The 16,836-nt window shown below is 51.3% G+C and overlaps 2 protein-coding genes across 7 annotated transcripts in view; both read right to left on the bottom strand.

The window, feature by feature from the left end:
* The window catches only part of LOC126996047 (IQ motif and SEC7 domain-containing protein 1-like), a 50,926-nt gene extending 42,206 nt beyond the window's left edge, over window positions 1-8,720 (bottom strand). For all 6 annotated transcript variants that reach the window (XM_050856068.1, XM_050856075.1, XM_050856069.1 and 3 more), the window contains exon 1: window positions 8,443-8,720. In XM_050856068.1, the coding sequence (XP_050712025.1) occupies window positions 8,443-8,705 (263 nt within the window). In that variant the 5' untranslated portion in view covers window positions 8,706-8,720. The remainder of the gene's footprint in view (window positions 1-8,442) is intronic.
* On the bottom strand, window positions 8,713-11,310 carry LOC126996292 (uncharacterized). The gene is made up of 2 exons (XM_050856669.1): window positions 8,996-11,310; window positions 8,713-8,717 (listed from the first exon to the last, which is right to left on the bottom strand). The coding sequence occupies exons 1-2, from the start codon at window positions 9,648-9,650 to the stop codon at window positions 8,713-8,715; spliced, it is 660 nt and encodes a 219-aa protein (XP_050712626.1). The 5' UTR covers window positions 9,651-11,310.
* Window positions 11,311-16,836: the final 5,526 nt, after the last annotated feature.

The following is a 16,836-nucleotide window of genomic DNA, read 5'->3' as shown; positions in this document are numbered from 1 at the left end:
GAAAGGAGTGGAGGGGAGGTGGAGGAAGAGGTGGAGGGAGAGGTGGAGGGGGTATGGAGAGAATAAAGGGAAGTGGTGGAAGAGACAGAGTGGAGGGAGAGTAAAGGGAGTGAGGGGGAGGAGGAAGAGTTAGAGGTGGAGTAAGAGGTGGAGGAGAGTGGAAGGAGAGGTGGAGGGGGGGTGTTGTTCAGTGCATTCAGTAAACCGCTTATTGGTCAGTAACCGGATTAAATGTGTTCAAACTGTGGAAGGGGAGTGGAAGAGGAAGGGGGAGTGGAAGAGGAAGGGGAGGGGAAGAGGAAGGGGACGGGAAGGAAAGGGACAGGAAGTGGAGGAAGTAGAAGGGAAGGGGAAGAGAAAGGAAGAGGAAAAGTATTGGAAGGGAGGGGAAGAAAGGGAAGGGGAGAGGAAGGGAAGGGGAGGAGAGGGGGAAGAAAAAAGGAAAGGAAGGGGAAGGAAGAGGGGAAGGGAAAGGGTAAAAAGGGGAGTGGAAGAGGAAAAGAAGTGGAAGGAAATGGAGGAGGAGGAGGAGGAGGAGGTGAGGGGACTGGAAGGGGAGTGAATGGAAAGGGGGGAGGAATGGATAACGTTGATGATGGCATGGGGGAAGAAGAGAGGAAGAAGGAGAAAAGGAAAAAAAGAAAAGGGAAAAAAAAGGAAGAAATATAACCATCCCATTCCTCACTGTTTCCTCCTCTCCTCTCCTCTCTCTTCCCTCCTCTTCCTCCCATTCCTCAATCTTTCCTCCCCTTCTCTCCTTCATTCCCTCACTTCTTCCACCAACTTCTTTCCTACTTCCCTCCACTCCTCTTTTCCTTTCTATCCCTCCTTTCCTCCTCTCCTATCTCTTCCCTCCTCTTCCTCCATTTCTCCCCTCTCCTGTTTCTCTCCGCTTTCCTCCCCCCTCCATTCCTCCCCCCTTCCTCCTCCCCTTGAGCGGCAGCCACGCTGGTCATTTCACTCCACCTCGTTAGCCAAACTCCCTCTTCAGCGGAGTGGCGAGAGCTAACTGATAAAAGCTGTGGAGGGAAGGGGACGAGGAGGGGGGAGACGAGAGGAGGGAGAGGGGTAGGAGAAGGAGGAGGAGGAGGAGGAGGAGGAGGAGAGGAAAGGATAGAGAGAAATGGGAGAACAGGAGGGAAGGAGAAGGAGGGATGGGAGTGGAAGGGCGATGTAAAAGGAAGAAGAGAGAGAGAGAGAGATGGGAGAGGAAGAGGAAGGAGGCGAAAAGGGAGGAGGAAAAGGGAGGAAAGAAGGGAAAAGGAGAGAGAAATTGGAGTATAGAAAGGAGGGAGGGGAGTGGAGAGATGGGAAGGGAAGGGAATGACGGAAGAGGAGGAGGAAGAAGAGAGAAATGGGAGACGAAGAGGGAGGAGGCAGAGGAGGAGGAGGAGGAAGAGGAGGAAGAGGAGGTTTTAAAAGGACTGGAGACAGATTTCGTGAACTAGAAACTGATGGAGGAGGATGTGGAGGGGTGGAGAGAAACGAGGAGGGAAGGAGGAGGAGGAGGAGGAAGAGGAGGAGGAGAAAGAAGATTGAGAGAGATGGAGAAATGGAGAAAGATGAAGAGGAAAGGGAAGTGGTAAGTGGAGGAGGAAGAGGAGGAAAATGTGATGATAGGGAGTGGAGGAAGAAGAAGAAGAAGAAGAAGAAATGAAGAAGAAGAAGAAAGCATAAAAAAGAAATAGGAAAAGAAGAAAAGAAGAAAAAGAAGAAGAAAACGAGGGAGAGAAGAAGAAAAAGAAGAGAAACAAAATAAAGCAAAAATGGTTCAAACAAATAAATAAATAAATAAACAAATAAACTGAAAAATAACAAAAAAAAGGAAAAAATTAACACCAGAAAACAAAAGAAAAGAAAAAAAAGAGGAAAATGGGGAGGAAAAAAAAATGAAGGAAAAAAATGACCCCTTTGTTTCATTGCTTGTCTGTCTCTCCCACTCTCCCTCCCTCCCTCCCTCCCTCCCTGACCTGACCTCTGCTGACCCCTATGACCTCTCGGATGGTGCTGGGGCGAGGAAAAAAAGGAAAAAAATCGGAAAAAAGTGAGAAAAAACTTGGTCGCGAGAGATTAAAAAGTAAGGTGGATTAGAGAGAGAGAGAGAGAGAGAGAGAGATTACTGTGAAAGTCAGAAACACACACACACTCTCTCTCTCTCTCTCTCTACCAATCGTGATGAAAACTGATTCTAAGAGCCAAGCTGACAATACCTCTCTCTCTCTCTCTCTCTCTCTCTCTCTCTCTCTCGCTGCTCTAATATTTACCTGTCATCACTTTCTTCTACTACCCTTATTTTTCCAATTCCTCCACCTCCGCCTTCTCCACCTCCTCCTCCTCCTCCTCCTCCTCCTCCTCCTCCTCTTCCTCCTAGTCCTCCTCCTACGCAAACAGTGATTTCTACGGATATAGATTAATCGACGGGACCATAACAGTAGCTGAGGGTAGTAATTTTTGTAGTAGTAGTAGTGGTAGTAGTAGTAGTAGTAGTAGTAGTAGTAGTAGTAGTAGTATTGATTTAACAACGTACTGTATGGAAGTGAAAAGTATTACCATCACACACACACACACACACACACACACACACACACACACACACACACACACACACACACAGGGTCCCCAAAGTTCCTAATGTCCATTCTTTGTACCTTTAATTATGATGGATGGAAAGGTGAGGTGAGTGTGTGTGTGTGTGTGTGTGTATGTGTGTGTGTGAGAAAGCCACCCATTCCCACCACCACCAGGTACACACACACACACACACACACACACACACACACACACACACACACACCGCCGCTATCACCACCACCATATCCTCATTGCATTCACTTAAAACGATCCTCCTCCTCCCCCGCCTCTCCCACACACACGTAACCCCCCTCCTCCCCCCCCCCTTCCCTTTCCTCCTCCACCACACACAACCCAACCCCCCAAAAAATGAAAACGAAAACGAAAACAAAATAAAACTGGCGAGTAGGCGGCGGCGGCGGCGGAGGGACACTGAGGAAGGGGAGAGGGACTTGGAGGAGGGGGGAGGGGGGGGGGAGGAGACGTGAGGGGAAAGAGGGGAAGGAAGCAAGCAAACAGGCGAGACGGGGCGTGTGCTTGGCCCGAGGCACGCACACTCACCACACCACACAAAACTTATTCTGCTCGAGGGGAAGAGGAGGAGAAGGAGGAGGAGGAGGAGGAGGAGGAGGAGGAGGAGGAGGGGAGGGGAGGAAAAGAGAGCAGGAGGATTGCAGAGGAACGGGAGGAGGAGGAGGAGGACTAGGAGAAGAAAGAGGAAAAGGAAGGAAGGAGGAAAATGAGGAGGAAGGCAGAGGATGAAGTCTTGTAAGGAGGAGGCAAGGAAGGAAGGGAGGAATGTGAGAGAATGGAGAGAAGGGAAGAGAATGAAGTACTAAGGAAGGAGAGAGAAAAGACATGTGTATTAAGGATAAGGGAATAAGGGAGGAGAAAAACTGGAGATAAGAGAAGAAAAAGTAGAGAAGAGAAGAGGAGAGTGTGTTTGGAAATTCAGAAGAGAAGAATGCAAGGGAAGCTTTAGCAGTAGGAAAGAGAAGAGAAAGCAGGGAGAAGTTGGAGGGAGAGAAAGGGAGATGAAGGAGATAAATTAAAAGGACACAGACAAAGACAAAAACAAACAGATATATGAAGAGACAAACAGACGTAGAGAGAGACAGACGATGACAACACTGACAAATACAGACAGATAACAAAACTTACACAAAGAGACAGAAAGACACAGACAGACAAAGATAAACAGATAGACAGGTAAACAGATAAATGAAAAGACAAACAGACGTAGAGAGAGACAGACGATGACAACACAGACAAATACAGACAGACAGAAAAACAAACATACACAAAGAGACAGACAGACACAGACAGACACATAAACAGACAGACAGACAAACACACTTACCGCAACAAAAGGAGAGAGAGAATTAAAGACACACAAAAACAACAATGAAACAAATAAGCAAACATTGACTTAGATATTGGAAGGAGACGAGAAAAGTTTGCAGGAGGAGGAGGAGGAGGAGGAGGAGGAGGAGGAGGAGGAGGAGCGTGGGAAGAGGAGGAGTTCACATTGCTTCCCTAACTCAGTCAAGTCGCATAGATTGATATTTACCGTCGCAATTGAGAGAGAGAGAGAGAGAGAGAGAGAGAGAGAGTTTATAGACTACTTTGCACTATCACAGTTATCAGTCTTATGAACGAGAAGCAAAACACACACACACACACACACACACACACACACACACACACACACACACACACACACACACACACACCTGACTAAACACGCACACAGATCAATAGCAGCACAGGTAACCTCACACACCACACTGTGCATCTCTCTCTCTCTCTCTCTCTCTCTCTCTCTCTCTCTCTCTCTCTCTCTCATGGCTCTCTGGAGGTTCAAAGGGACGTTGTGTGGTGGTGGTTGCGGAGGAGGAGGAGGAGGAGGAGGAGGAGGAGGAGGAAGAAGAAGAGGAGGAGGAAGAGGAGGAGGAGGATGAGGAGGAGGTGTTAGCAGTGGAGTTGAGGGAGAATAATTGTGTCCTCTTCTCTCTTCTCTCTCTGTGCAGGTGCAAATGACTAAACACACACACTGAGAGAGAGAGAGAGAGAGAGAGAGAGAGAGAGAGAGAGAGAGAGAGAGAGAGAGAGAGAGAGAGAGAGAGAGAGAGAGAGAGAGAGAGAGAGAGAGAGAGAGAGAGAGAAAGCCACGTCGTTAGTTTGGGCAACGTCGACCCTTCCTAAGTTATTAGTACAAAGGGGGGAGGGGAGAAGGGGGGAGGGGGAGGGGGCTAAATATCCGGAAGGGGGTGAGAGGGAAAGGGAGGTTAGAAAAAGGGAAGGGAGAAGAGGGGGAAGAGGAGGGTAAAGGGAGATGATTTTGTGGGAGGGAGGTTGAAATGAAGGTAAGGGAGGAAAAGGGAAGGAAGGGAGAGGGAAAAAAGGGGGAGTGAGGGGAAAAGAAGATGGGAAAAAAGGGAGGGAAAAGGGGAATGAGGGGAAACCACCGATATGAGGGACCATTAGTGAGGGAAGGGGAGGAAGAGGGGAGAGAATGATGGGGAAGAAGGGTGACAGTTGAGAGGAGGGGAGGGGAGGGGAGGGGAGAGAGAGAGAGAGAGAGAGAGAGAGAGAGAGAGAGAGAGAGAGAGAGAGAGAGAGAGAGAGAGAGAGAGAGAGGTGACGACTGACTGACTGACTTGCTTAATGACTGACTGACTGACTGACATAATATATAGCAAACTGACTAACTGCCTACCTGACTGACTGACTAGCTGACTGGCTGATAAACTGGGCTGACTAACTGAAAAGCTCTAAGAATATAACTTGATAACTGACTGACTGACTGACTGACTGAAACTTAATATAACTTACGTATGAAACAGCCGACTGCATGACTGACTAAGTGACTGACTGAGGTAACTGAGGCTCTTTCAGGTCACAGCCTCCCCCCCTCTCTCTCTCTCCCTCTCTCTCTCCCTCTCTCTCTCTCTCTCTCTCTCTCCTCAAATCAAGGTATCCTCTGTGCAATGAAGGAGAGAAGGAAGGAGGGAGGGAAGGAGAGATGGAGAGAAAAGGGAGATGATAACCGTTACTCAGGTGGAGGAAAGGAGAGCGAGAGAGAGACAGAGAGAGAGAGAGAGAGAGAGAAAGGGAGAGATAAATGTTAGAGAGGAAGGAGATATCTTTCCGCTCTCTCTCTCTCACTCTCTCTCTCTCTGGCGGATGAAACTACCAACAGAGAGAGAGAGAGAGAGAGAGAGAGAGAGTAAAAAAAGGTCTAACGAGGATACCACTTCCCTTCCTCTCTCTCTTTCTCTCTCTCTCTCTCATTCTCCCTCTTCCTCTCTTCTCTCCCTTCCTCTTTCTTTCTCTCTCTTCTTCCTCTTCCTCTCTTCTTTCCCTTCCTCTTTCCTTTTCTCTCTTCTTCCTCTTTTCTCTCCCTTTCTCCTTTCTTCTCTCTCTTTTCGTCATTCCTTCTTCCTCTTTTCCTCTCTTTTTCTCTCCTTTCCTCCATCCTTCTCTCTCTCCATCTCTCCTTCCACATGCTGACGTCCTGCAGGATATAGATGCTTCCCTCCCTCCCTTCCCTCACTCTCACTCCTTTCCTCCGTGTCTCCTTCAGGCTTTTCCTTGTCCTTAACACTGCTTCCTTACACGTCTCTCTCTCTCTCTCTCTCTTTCAACTTTTCGCACAAAAACTTTCCCACACCCACACTCAATCTCCCCTCGTCACACACACACACACACACACACACACACACACACACACATACACACACACTAATAAGCCCTTTTTCACCCTTACAATCAAGGGTGGCGTGGGAAGTCTTGCTGTGATCCGGTTTGAAGGTGGACAAGGGAGAGAGGGAGAGAGGGAGGGAGAGGGTGAAGGGTGTTGAGAAAGGGCTGTATAGGCAAATGGGTAGGAATGAGAAGGGGTGGGGGGGAGACGGAAGGGGGATGAAATGGAGGTAAAAGGGTATATGTATGTATGAATGAATGTATGTATGTATGTGTGTGTGTGTGTGTGTGTGTGTGTGTGTGTGTGTGTGTGTGTGTGTGTGTGTGTGTGTGGATGGATGTGTGTATGGGTATGTAGGTGTGTAGGTAGATAGGCAGGTAGGTAGGAGGGTAAGGAGTTTATTCAAGGTTAGGTTAGGTTAGGCAAGGTTAGGTAAGGTAAGTAAAGGTAAGGTTAGGTTAGGTTAGGTAAGGTAAGGTAAGATTAGGTAAGGCAAGGTAAAGTAAGGGAAGGCAAGGTAAGGTAAGATAAGGTAAGGTAAGGTAAGGTAAGGTAAGGTAAGGTAAGGTAAGGTAAGGTAAGGTTAGGTAAGGCAAGGTAAGGTAAGGGTAGGTAAGGTATGGTAAGGCAAGGTAAGGTAAGGTAACGTCAAGTAAGGTAAGGTAAGGTAAGGTAAGCTATGGAAAGGTAAGGTAAGGTAAGGTAAGGTAAGGTAAGGCAAGATAAAATAAATTTGAGTTTTGGGAAGAGAAAAAGTGGAAGAAATAGATGGACAGACAAACAGACACACAGACAGACGGACAGACAGACACAGAGAGAAAAAGAGGGGAGAGAAAAGACTCTTAATCAGGAGGGAAGGTGAGAGAAACCAGGTGGGGATCAAGCTGTCTCTGAAGTCTAGAGGAGGAGGAGGAGGAGGAGGAGGAGGAAGAGGAGGAAGAGGAAGAGGAGGAGGAGGAGGAGGAGGAGGAAGAATCGGGGGGAAAGATGAAAGACATAAAACACATGAAAGCGAAGATGAGGAGTGAATTATGAAATGAGAGAGAGAGAGAGAGAGAGAGAGAGAGAGAGAGAGAGAGAGAGAGAGAGAGAGAGAGAGAGAGAGAGAGAGAGAGAGAGAGAGAGAGAGAGAATATAAATACGTGAAGATAATTAAAATGATAGACAAAAATAAAGAAAAAGTAATTACAAATACAGAGAGAGAGAGAGAGAGAGAGAGAGAGAGAGAGAGAGAGAGAGAGAGAGAGAGAGAGAGAGAGAGAGAGAGAGAGAGAGAGAGAGAGAGAGCACCCTACTAACTCACTTTCCGCCACCAGGGGGAAGCACTTGACGTTACACTTACACACTTTGCACCTTACCTACATTAGGGTCCCTCCCCTTACTCCCTCCCCTCATTTCATCACCCCCCTTCCCCTTGTGACGTAATTATGACGTGGAACATGCAAGGAGGAGGAGGAGGAAGAGGGAGGGGAAGAGAAGAGGGAGAGAAAGAAAGGAGGTTAGAAGTGTGAGAGGGAGGGGAAAGGAACGGAGGACGAGGGGAAAAGGCGAGGTGAGGAGTAAGAGGAAGAAGAGAAAGGAGAAGGAGGAGGAGGAGGAGGAGGAGGAGGAGGAAGAGAAAGAGAGGTTAGAAGAGTAGAAAGGAGGGGAAAGGAAAGGAAGACGAGAGGAAAAGGTGAGGTGAAGGAAGAGGAGGAGAAAGAGAAGAGGGAGAGAATGAAAGGCGAGGTTGGAACAGTAGAAAGGAGGGGAAAGGAATGGAAGACGAGGGGAAAAGTATAACTGAGGGTAAGAAAGAGGAGGAGGAGGAGGAGGAGAAAGAGAAGAGGAAGAGAAAGAAAGGAGAGGTTGGAGCTGTGGGAAGGAGGGGAAAGGCAAGGACCGCGAGGGGAAAATCGAGGCGAGGTGAAGCGTGTTTCGTTTCAGTTTCAACCTTCACACGGAGCTGCCGGGGCGGGAAAAGTGTGTTACAGAGAAGTGGTGTTGTGACTAACCCGAGGAGTGTGTGTGTGTGTGTGTGTGTGTGTGTGTGTGTGTGTGTGTGTGTGTCAACGCGTTCATTAGAGGCTTTGTTATTATCATTATTTTTATCATTTTTTATCTGCAGCGATCGCCCTTCTTTCTTCTTTCTGTTGTTGTTGTTGTTATTGTTGTTGCTGACTCACCCGCCGGGGATGTCGAGGAGGTGGTGATGGCAGCCGTAGATGTGGTGGTGCTGGCGGGGGTGGTGGAGGGGGTGCTGCTGGGGTAGGGGGGGCGGGGGCACGAGCTGCTGGTGGGGGAGGCAGCCGTACCGCAACTGCTGGAAGGGCTGGGGGGGCGGCAGGGGCGGCGGCAGGGGCGGAGGGCGGGGCGGGGGCAGGGAGTTGTAGTAGTTGTTGGGGTGGTGGTTCCCTCCCCCTCCCACCTGCCCCACTACAGGCACCATGGGTCCGTTAACCTGGGGGGGGAGCCCGTTGCCCTGGTGGGTCTGTGGTGGGGGGTGTGGCGGGGGTGCTGGTAGTGGTGGGGGTGGTGTTGGGGCTGTGGGTGGGGTGAGGGTGGGGTGGGGTGGGGTGCTGGTAGTGGGACTGGGGTGAGGTGGGTGTTGTGGGTGTTGGGGATGCGGATGTTGGGGGTGTGGATGTTGGGGATGCTGGGGTGGTGTTGGGGTGGGGGTGTTGGGGGTGGGGGAGGGGCCATGGGGTGGTGTTGGTGGTGGACTGGACATTGCTGCACAAGGGGGGGACTGGGCGGGGTGGGGGCAGCGGTGTGGCTGTCTGGGGTGGGCGGCGTGGGGGGGCGGGGGCGGCGGCGGGGGATCTGTGGGTGGCATGAAGTGGTGTGGGGGGCGGCCCCCCTGGGTCATGTGAGGCTGTCCAGGGGGCAGGCCGCTATGGGGGGGAGGGGCCGGGCCATCACAGTGGGCATGGGGGTGCGTCGGGGGCCCCGGGGCCTGGTGGGGGGGCGGGGGCGGGGGCCCCGGCTGGTGGTGGGGCAGGGAGTTGTAGTTGTAGTGGGGGGGCACCTTGGGCAGCTGGTGGGGGTGGGGGAGGGAGCCGAACCGGTTGTCCGTGAGGGCCTGCGGCGGGTGCGTGCATGGCCGCGGCTGTGTGCGATGCGGGCTGTGGTGGGGGCTGCTGCCGGGGCTGTCCAGCTGCTGCTGCTGCTGCTGTTGCTGCTGCTGCTGCTGGTGTAGCTGCTGTTGATGTTGTTGTTGATGTTGATGCTGTTGTTGATGTATCACTGGCGGGTGGGCGTGGCGCGGCACGGGCGGGGCACCAATGGGGGGGCCACCTGCTGAGGGGCCGTGGGGACCTGGGTGCCCCGGGGGGCGGGACACACAGTAGGCATAGCAGGACGGGCAGGGCTGCAGCCCCGGGGGCACGTGCATGGCGGAGGCGGCGGCGGCTCACTCCGAGCCCCGCATGTCGGGGCGCGACGATCGGACTACACTTCTGCCGCGGCGCCTCTCACGTCACCATAACGCACGGCGGGTCACTACCGGGGGGCGGGGGGCGCCGCGCCACCCATGTCAACACCTATCCTCACACCGGGGCGGCCAGCGGCCACCACACGCCCCTCGGGGCATCCTTAGCGCCCGCCGCTGCTCTGAGGATCGGGCTGCCCGGGTGCCTTCGGGGCGCCACAGGCAAAGTCCCACCTTGCCGCAGCCGCCGCCGCCGCCGCCGGGCTGCAGCACAGCTTGCCGCGGCGGAATGCTGCGGCGAAACACAAAGAGCCGCGGAGTGCAGCACACAGCACAGCCCCTCAGCACCCGCACAGAAAAACTCATGCAACTCTCACAAAACCTCACACGTGCGACGGCTCGCTCACACAAACACACGCAACACTTTTCCTACAGAGGAACGCCCGCAGGAGTGGGCGTGGGCGTGGGCGGCGTGGCGGCGGAGAACGCAGCCGACGCGTCAAACAGTCTCGCTCACACCGAGTTGACTGGTGGGACGGGAGGGCCGGGGCGCGCGTGGCCGGGGCGGGGCGGGGCGGGGAGGGAGGAGCCAGGCTGAGGGAGGCCGTCGCTCACGCTCCCCACAGCTGCTTCCCCTCTCTGGCAGGGCGCTCCTCGGGGCGGGGCGAGGCGGGGCGGGGCGGGGCAGCACGGGGCGGGGCGGGCCGGGGCCGAGGGGAAGGTAAGACTTTCCTCGTGGTAATAAGACGCCATGCAACGCGGCGGCGACCTGGCGGCGACTCCCTCCCCTCACGAGAAGCCCCGGGCGGCGGCGGGGCACTCATTCACGCCCCCAGACACACACACACACACACACACACACACACACACACACACAAACGCGCGCACACACCGACAGGCGGGGCTGGGCTGAGCAAGCGTATTGATTGCTGCCGGACGCTGGCGGGCGCGGGGCAAAGCCTGAGCTGCCTCCCGCTGCCACGCCCGCCCCGCCGCCCGCCCGCGCCCGCACGCCTGAGTCCTCCCGGCCCCGACCCGCGGCTTGTTGCTAGGCTGCCCTCTGGCGGCGGCGGGGCGCACTAGGCCTAGCCCCGCACCACGCCGATAACGTGTTATCACCTGAGTGCTGCCGCGGCGCCCCCACCCACGCCACCGCTCCCCGCGACCCGTCCATCACGCCCACGCCTTCAAACACCATTCCCCATCCCTTTTGCACCCTCCCCCACGCTCTCACACCCATGCAGGCTCTCCCCAACGCACCCTGCACCTTCCCCCGCCCCCTACACAAACACCCCCCCCACACCATGACCACCACCAACACACTTGTCCCTCCCCACCTCACTCTCCTCCCCTCGTAAGCCACATCCGCCGCCCCTCGCTCTCCTCTTCCTCCTCCCCTACACGTCTCCATACCTCCTGTTCCTCCTCGCCTCCACGTTTCTCGCCATTCCCTCCTCTCCCTTCTCTCTCCCTCCGTGTAATGTTGGAGGCACGGTGACCAGTTAGTGGAGACAGACCTCAGACCTCTCTCCCTTTCCCCTTCTCTCTCCCTCCTCTCACTCTCCACTTTCACTTCCCGATGACAGCACTCGGAACAACCCCAAGACTTGAATTATTATACTCTCTCTCTTGCACAAGCAGTGGGTGAAGAGAAGTAACTTTTTAATTAGGTTAGACATTGAGAGAGAGAGAGAGAGAGAGAGAGAGAGAGAGAGAGAGAGAGAGAGAGAGAGAGAGAGAGAGAGAGAGAGAGAGAGAGAGAGAGAGAGAGAGAGAGAGAGAGAGAGAGAGAGAGAGAGAGAGAGAGAGTGCCACAATCCACCTTTCCTTATGGCACTTACCTTCATACAGAAATGGCACTTAAGTTTCATGGGGGGACTTCTCTTAATGTTAACCCTCCCCATTGCCTCTTCCTTCCTCATTCACCTCCCCCCTTCCTCCCCCCCAACCCCCCATCCATCCTTTGCATACTTCACACCCCCTTCCTCTCTTCCCTCATCCCCTTCCCTTCCTCCTCCTTCCTTCCTTGTCCCTTCCATCCTCACAGTTTCTTATTTAGCTGCTTTGTCCTCACTGTTATTCATCCTGACATTTCATCTCTCTCTCTCTCTCTCTCTCTCACAGCATCCTCTTCTTTGTTTTCTTTTATTCCAAGCTTAATTTTGGGGTTTATTTATTCTTTTCCTAACTCTTTTTTAAGTTTCTTTTACTCAGCGTTATTTTAGCTTTGCTCTTCCACACTTCGTCTTTTTTTAGCTTCGTTTCCTCTTAGCTTGATTTTAACTTTTGACTTTTCCTGCTCTTCTATTGTTTCTTTTGCTCCTAGTTTTATTTTAGCTTTCTTTCTTCCTTTCCTTTAGCTCCTCTTACCTTCTCTTAGTTTTATTGCAGCTTTCAATTCTTCCTTTCCTCCATTTTTCTCTTTTCTTTTCCTTATCTCCTCTTGTTTTTAAATGTGCCTCTCGCTTCTTTTCATTTCTGTTCTTTCCTATTATTTCTGGTACAATTAGTTTTCCCTTCTTCTTTTTCCTTTTTTCTTATTCTCCTCCTTTATTTCTTGGTATGCTTAGTTTCCCCTTCTTCTTTATGTTTCTCCTTTCTTCGTTTCCCTCTCTATTCCTTCTCTCTATTCCTGGTACGGTTATTTTCATCCCTCTTCTCAAAGCAAGCCTCTCCTCCTCTCCCCTCCTGTTCCTGGTATTCCAAGCTTCAACCAAAGTTCTCAATACCTTCTCTGTTCCTTTTTCTATCCTCGTCTTCTTCTAATCTTTCCGTGTTTCGTGTGCTTCGTAGTTTCAGTTTAACCTAATCTTTTTGGGGTTAAGTTTTGATCCACCTCTTCTTGTATTTACTTCCCACTGCTCTGATCGGTATTCTTAAAGCCTTCAGTTTCCCTTATCAGCTATTTGCAGAGGCCGAAAGGGAGAAGTAGTTGGAAAGTTTCGTTTAGTCGGCGCAACATCTGTGGTCATATGCCGGAGAGAGACAGTAGGGGAAGGAATTATAGAAGGGAACAAGAGAGTAATCGGGGTTTCATGAGCGTTTCTTCACGTTCACGGTACAGAAGAAGGGTCAAATTACCACCTGGGTCATTAAACTACTCACGGAAATGCCCAAAACGCGTACGAAAGCCTAAGTATGTGTCCTTGGGCGCCGAAATGTTTGAGGATGCGTCGCCTTGTCCCACGCCTATTCCTCTTCCTCCTCCTCCTCCTCCTCCTCTACCTCCCTCCTCCTCACCTCCTCCACCTCTTCTTGCATCCACTTCCCTCTCCTCTGATCGGTATTCTTAGGGCCTTCAGTTTCCCATATCAGCTACTTACAAAGGACAAAAAGGAGAGTAGTTGAATTTTCATGAGTTTTTCTTCGCGTTCATGGTACAGAAGGAGGGTCAATTTACCACCTGGGTCATTAAACTACTCATGGAAATGCCCAAAACGCGTACGAAAGCTTTGAATATGTGTGCTTGGGCGTGGAAATGTCTAAGGATACGGCTTTTTGTCCCACGCCTATTCCTCTTCCTCCTCTTCCTCTTCCTCCTCCTCCTTCTTACCTCCCTCCTCCTAATCCCAAGTTACATATGCCCCCATTCACATATAACCCCCGTTTTTATCACCTCTCCCTCCCTCCTCCCTTCCCTTCCCCCTTCAATTCCCTTCCCTGTGCCGCCTCCTCCTCCTCCTCCTCCTCCTCCTCCTCCTCGCCCGACACAACAATAAAAAAAGGGAAATAAAAAAGGAGGGAAAATAAAAAGTAAAAATAGTTTGGTGTTACTAATTTTCGCGGGGATTTTATAATTTATTTTACTTTGATTTTTTTTTTTTGTTTTGAGATAATTGAATAAAGGGTGATAGGACGAAATTTCTCTCTCTCTCTCTCATTCAATTTATTTATCTATCTATTTCTCGTTCAGTTTATCTTCTCCCTCCTTCCCTCCCTTCCTCCCTTCCTCCCTCATCCATCCTTCCCTCCATCTCTCCCTCCTTTCCCTCCATCAATCAACGTCAGCTGTTTCCCTTTCCTCCCGAGAGCACTTTTCCCTCCATCTCTCCAAGTCTTTCCTCCACCTTCCCGCGCGAGGATTGGAGGTAATAAATGGACAGGTGTTGGAGGTAATTAAGGATGCACAGGTGTGTGTGTGTGTGTGTGTGTGTGTGTGTGTGTGTGTGTGTGTGTGTGTGTGTGTGATATATCTTTTCAATTTATGCATTCTCTCTCTCTCTCTCTCCATTTTACGGTCGTGTTTTCCATCGTATTCCTCCTCCTCCTCCTCCTCCTCCTCCTCCTCCTCCTCCTCCTCTCTTTGCACACTCAATATCGTTCTCCATCTAGATTTTCTCCCCTCTTTCCTCCCCTCTTCTTTACCTTCTTCCCTCCCTTCCTCTCCCTCTCTCTCCCTTCCATACATCCCTTCTCTCTCTCCCTCTTTCCTCTCCTTAATCTCCCTCCCTCATAACCCTATTCCCGCAGGTGGAGAGAAAGGAGAGAAGAGAGAGAAGGAATAGAAGGGAGAGGAGGGAGAGAAGAGAAAGGAGGGAGAGGAGGGAGAGAAGGCAATACAAGGAGACAATAGATGAGAGGAGGAAACATTTAAATGACGAGAGAGAGAGAGAGAGAGAGAGAGAGAGAGAGAGAGAGAGAGAGAGAGAGAGAGAGAGAGAGAGAGAGAGAGAGAGAGAGAGAGAGAGAGAGAGAGAGAGAGAGAGAGAGAGAGAGAGAGAGAGAGAGAGAGAGAGAGAGAGAGAGAGAGAGAGAGAGGCGAAAAGAAAGATAATAATTTTCTCACACTCCAGGGGGGGATTGGAGCGAGGGAGAGAGAGAGAGAGGGAGAGAGAGAGGGGGGTGGGTGTTAGAGAGAGAGAGAGAGAGAGAGAGAGAGAGAGAGAGAGAGAGAGAGAGAGAGAGAGAGAGAGAGAGAGAGAGAGAGAGAGAGTAAGAAAAAAAAAAAAAAAAGCTTTCTCACAAAAGGATGAAGGCGAGGCTCATCTGGACTTGGACATAAAGCACTCCACCACCACCACCACCACCACCACTATCACCACCTCCACCACCACCACCACTATCACCACCTCCACCACCACCACCACTATCACCACCTCCACCACCAACACCACCACCACCAACGACAACAACAGCTCCACCACCTCTTCCACTACTTTCTTTGTGTTATAGTCGATGATTCACCACCACCACAACCACCACCACCACCACCACCACCACAACCACCACCACCACCACCACCACCACAACCACCACCACCACAACCACCACCACCACCACCACCACCACAACCACCACCACCACCACCACCACCACAACCACCACCACAACCACCACCACCACCACAACCACCACCACCACCACCACCACCACCACAACCACCACCACCACCACCACCACAACCACCACCACCACCACAACCACAACCACCACCACCACCACCACACACCAAAAACACCACTATCATTTAACACCACCATTCACTACCACTAACACTACAACTCTCACCACCAACATGACCACCAGTACTATCCTCATCACCACCAGTACTGTCCTCAACACCACCGGTACTGTCATCACCACCACCACCACCACCACCACCACCTGCTGTGTTGTTATCTTGCTTCCCCTTTACTATTGCATCCTATAAGCTCTTCCTCCTCCTCCTCCTCCTCCTCCTCTTCCTCCTACTCCTCCTCCTAAGTCCAAAACTCCTCCACCTACCCCATGACCCCGTGCAGTTCTCCTCCTCCACCCACCCACTCCTCCTCCTCCTCCTCCTCCTCCTAAGTCCAAAACTCCTCCACCTACCCCATGACCCCGTGCAATTCTCCTCCTCCACCCACCCACTCCTCCTCCTCCTCCTCCTGACGCTTCTCCACCCATGTTCTCCTCCTCTCCTCTCCTCCGGCTCCTCTACCCCCCTTTCTCTCTCTCTCTCTCTAACAGAGCATATCACGCTACCACCACCACCACTATTCTTCCCCCCTCCCCCCCCTCCTCCCCCTCCCCCACCCCACAACCCCCTCCCCCCCTCACACCCTTGATAGGCCATAAATATCACCTCATTCCCCCCTCCCCCTTACATCCCCCTTCTTCCCCAACAACCTCCCTTTCCTCTTTTATCTTCTCTCTTCCTCTCCTCTTGACCCTCCTCCTCTTTTTCTCCTCTTTTTTCTCCTCTTTAACCCCTCCTCCTCTTTTTCTCTTCTTTTTCTCCTGTTTTTCTCTTTTTCTCTTCTTTTTTCTCTTTTTCTCCTCTTTTTTCTCTTTTTCTCCTCTTTTTTATCTTTTTCTCCTCTTTTTCTCCTCTTTTTTCTCTTTTTCTCCGTTTTCTCCTCTTTTTTCTCTTTTTCTCCTCTTTTTTTCTCTTTTTCTCCTCTTTTTCCCCTCCTCCTCTGTACATTCCCTGCATCCTATCAACGCGTAGATGTGCTTGCCTCTTACCAACAAACCTCTTCTTCCTCTTCCTCTTCCTCCTCTTCCTCTTCCTCCTCCCCATCATCATCGTCATCATCTTCCTTTCCTTCCTTCATATCTCTTTTGTAGTGTTGTTGTTTTTATCCTTGTTTGGTTATATGATACCTTTCCGGGCTTCCTCTCCTGTCTCATCTCATTCTTCTTCTTTCATTTTCTTCTTAACACCTTGCGCGCCCTTTTCATCTACTCTCTTCATCTTATTTCCCTCTTTTTCCATCTCCCTTCGCTCGTGTTTCCTTTAACCTCCTCCTTCTCCCCTTTCCCCTTTGATGACCTTTTCTTCCCTCTCCGCATCCTTATTCTCCCTTCTCCCTTTCGCCTCTTTTCCCCTTTCCTGCATCCTCATTTTCTTCCCTTTCCACCTCTTTCCCTTTTATTTTGTCCTTTCTTTCTCTTCCTCTCCCCTTCTTCCCTCTTTCATTGCTCTTTCTTCCCTTTTTACTTCTTATATTCTCCCTTCTCAACATCCTTCCCCTTCCTTTACCCTCTCTTTCCCCTTTCTGCATCCTTCACCCTTCTCTCCCTTCCCTCTACTTCCTCTCCCCTTCCCTTTTACCCTCTCCCCCCTTTCGGCATCCTTACCCTCCCTTCTCTTCCTTTCATCTCCCTACACAAGATTTCGGCAACCTAAACCGACCTCAAACCCGACCAACCAGCCTGTCCTGTTCTG

This window comes from Eriocheir sinensis, chromosome 9, assembly GCF_024679095.1.
Source record: "Eriocheir sinensis breed Jianghai 21 chromosome 9, ASM2467909v1, whole genome shotgun sequence".
NCBI classification, from domain to species: Eukaryota; Metazoa; Arthropoda; class Malacostraca; order Decapoda; family Varunidae; genus Eriocheir; species Eriocheir sinensis.
The sequence above is the reverse complement of the archived record's forward strand: the minus strand, read 5'-3'. Positions and strand labels throughout refer to the sequence as shown.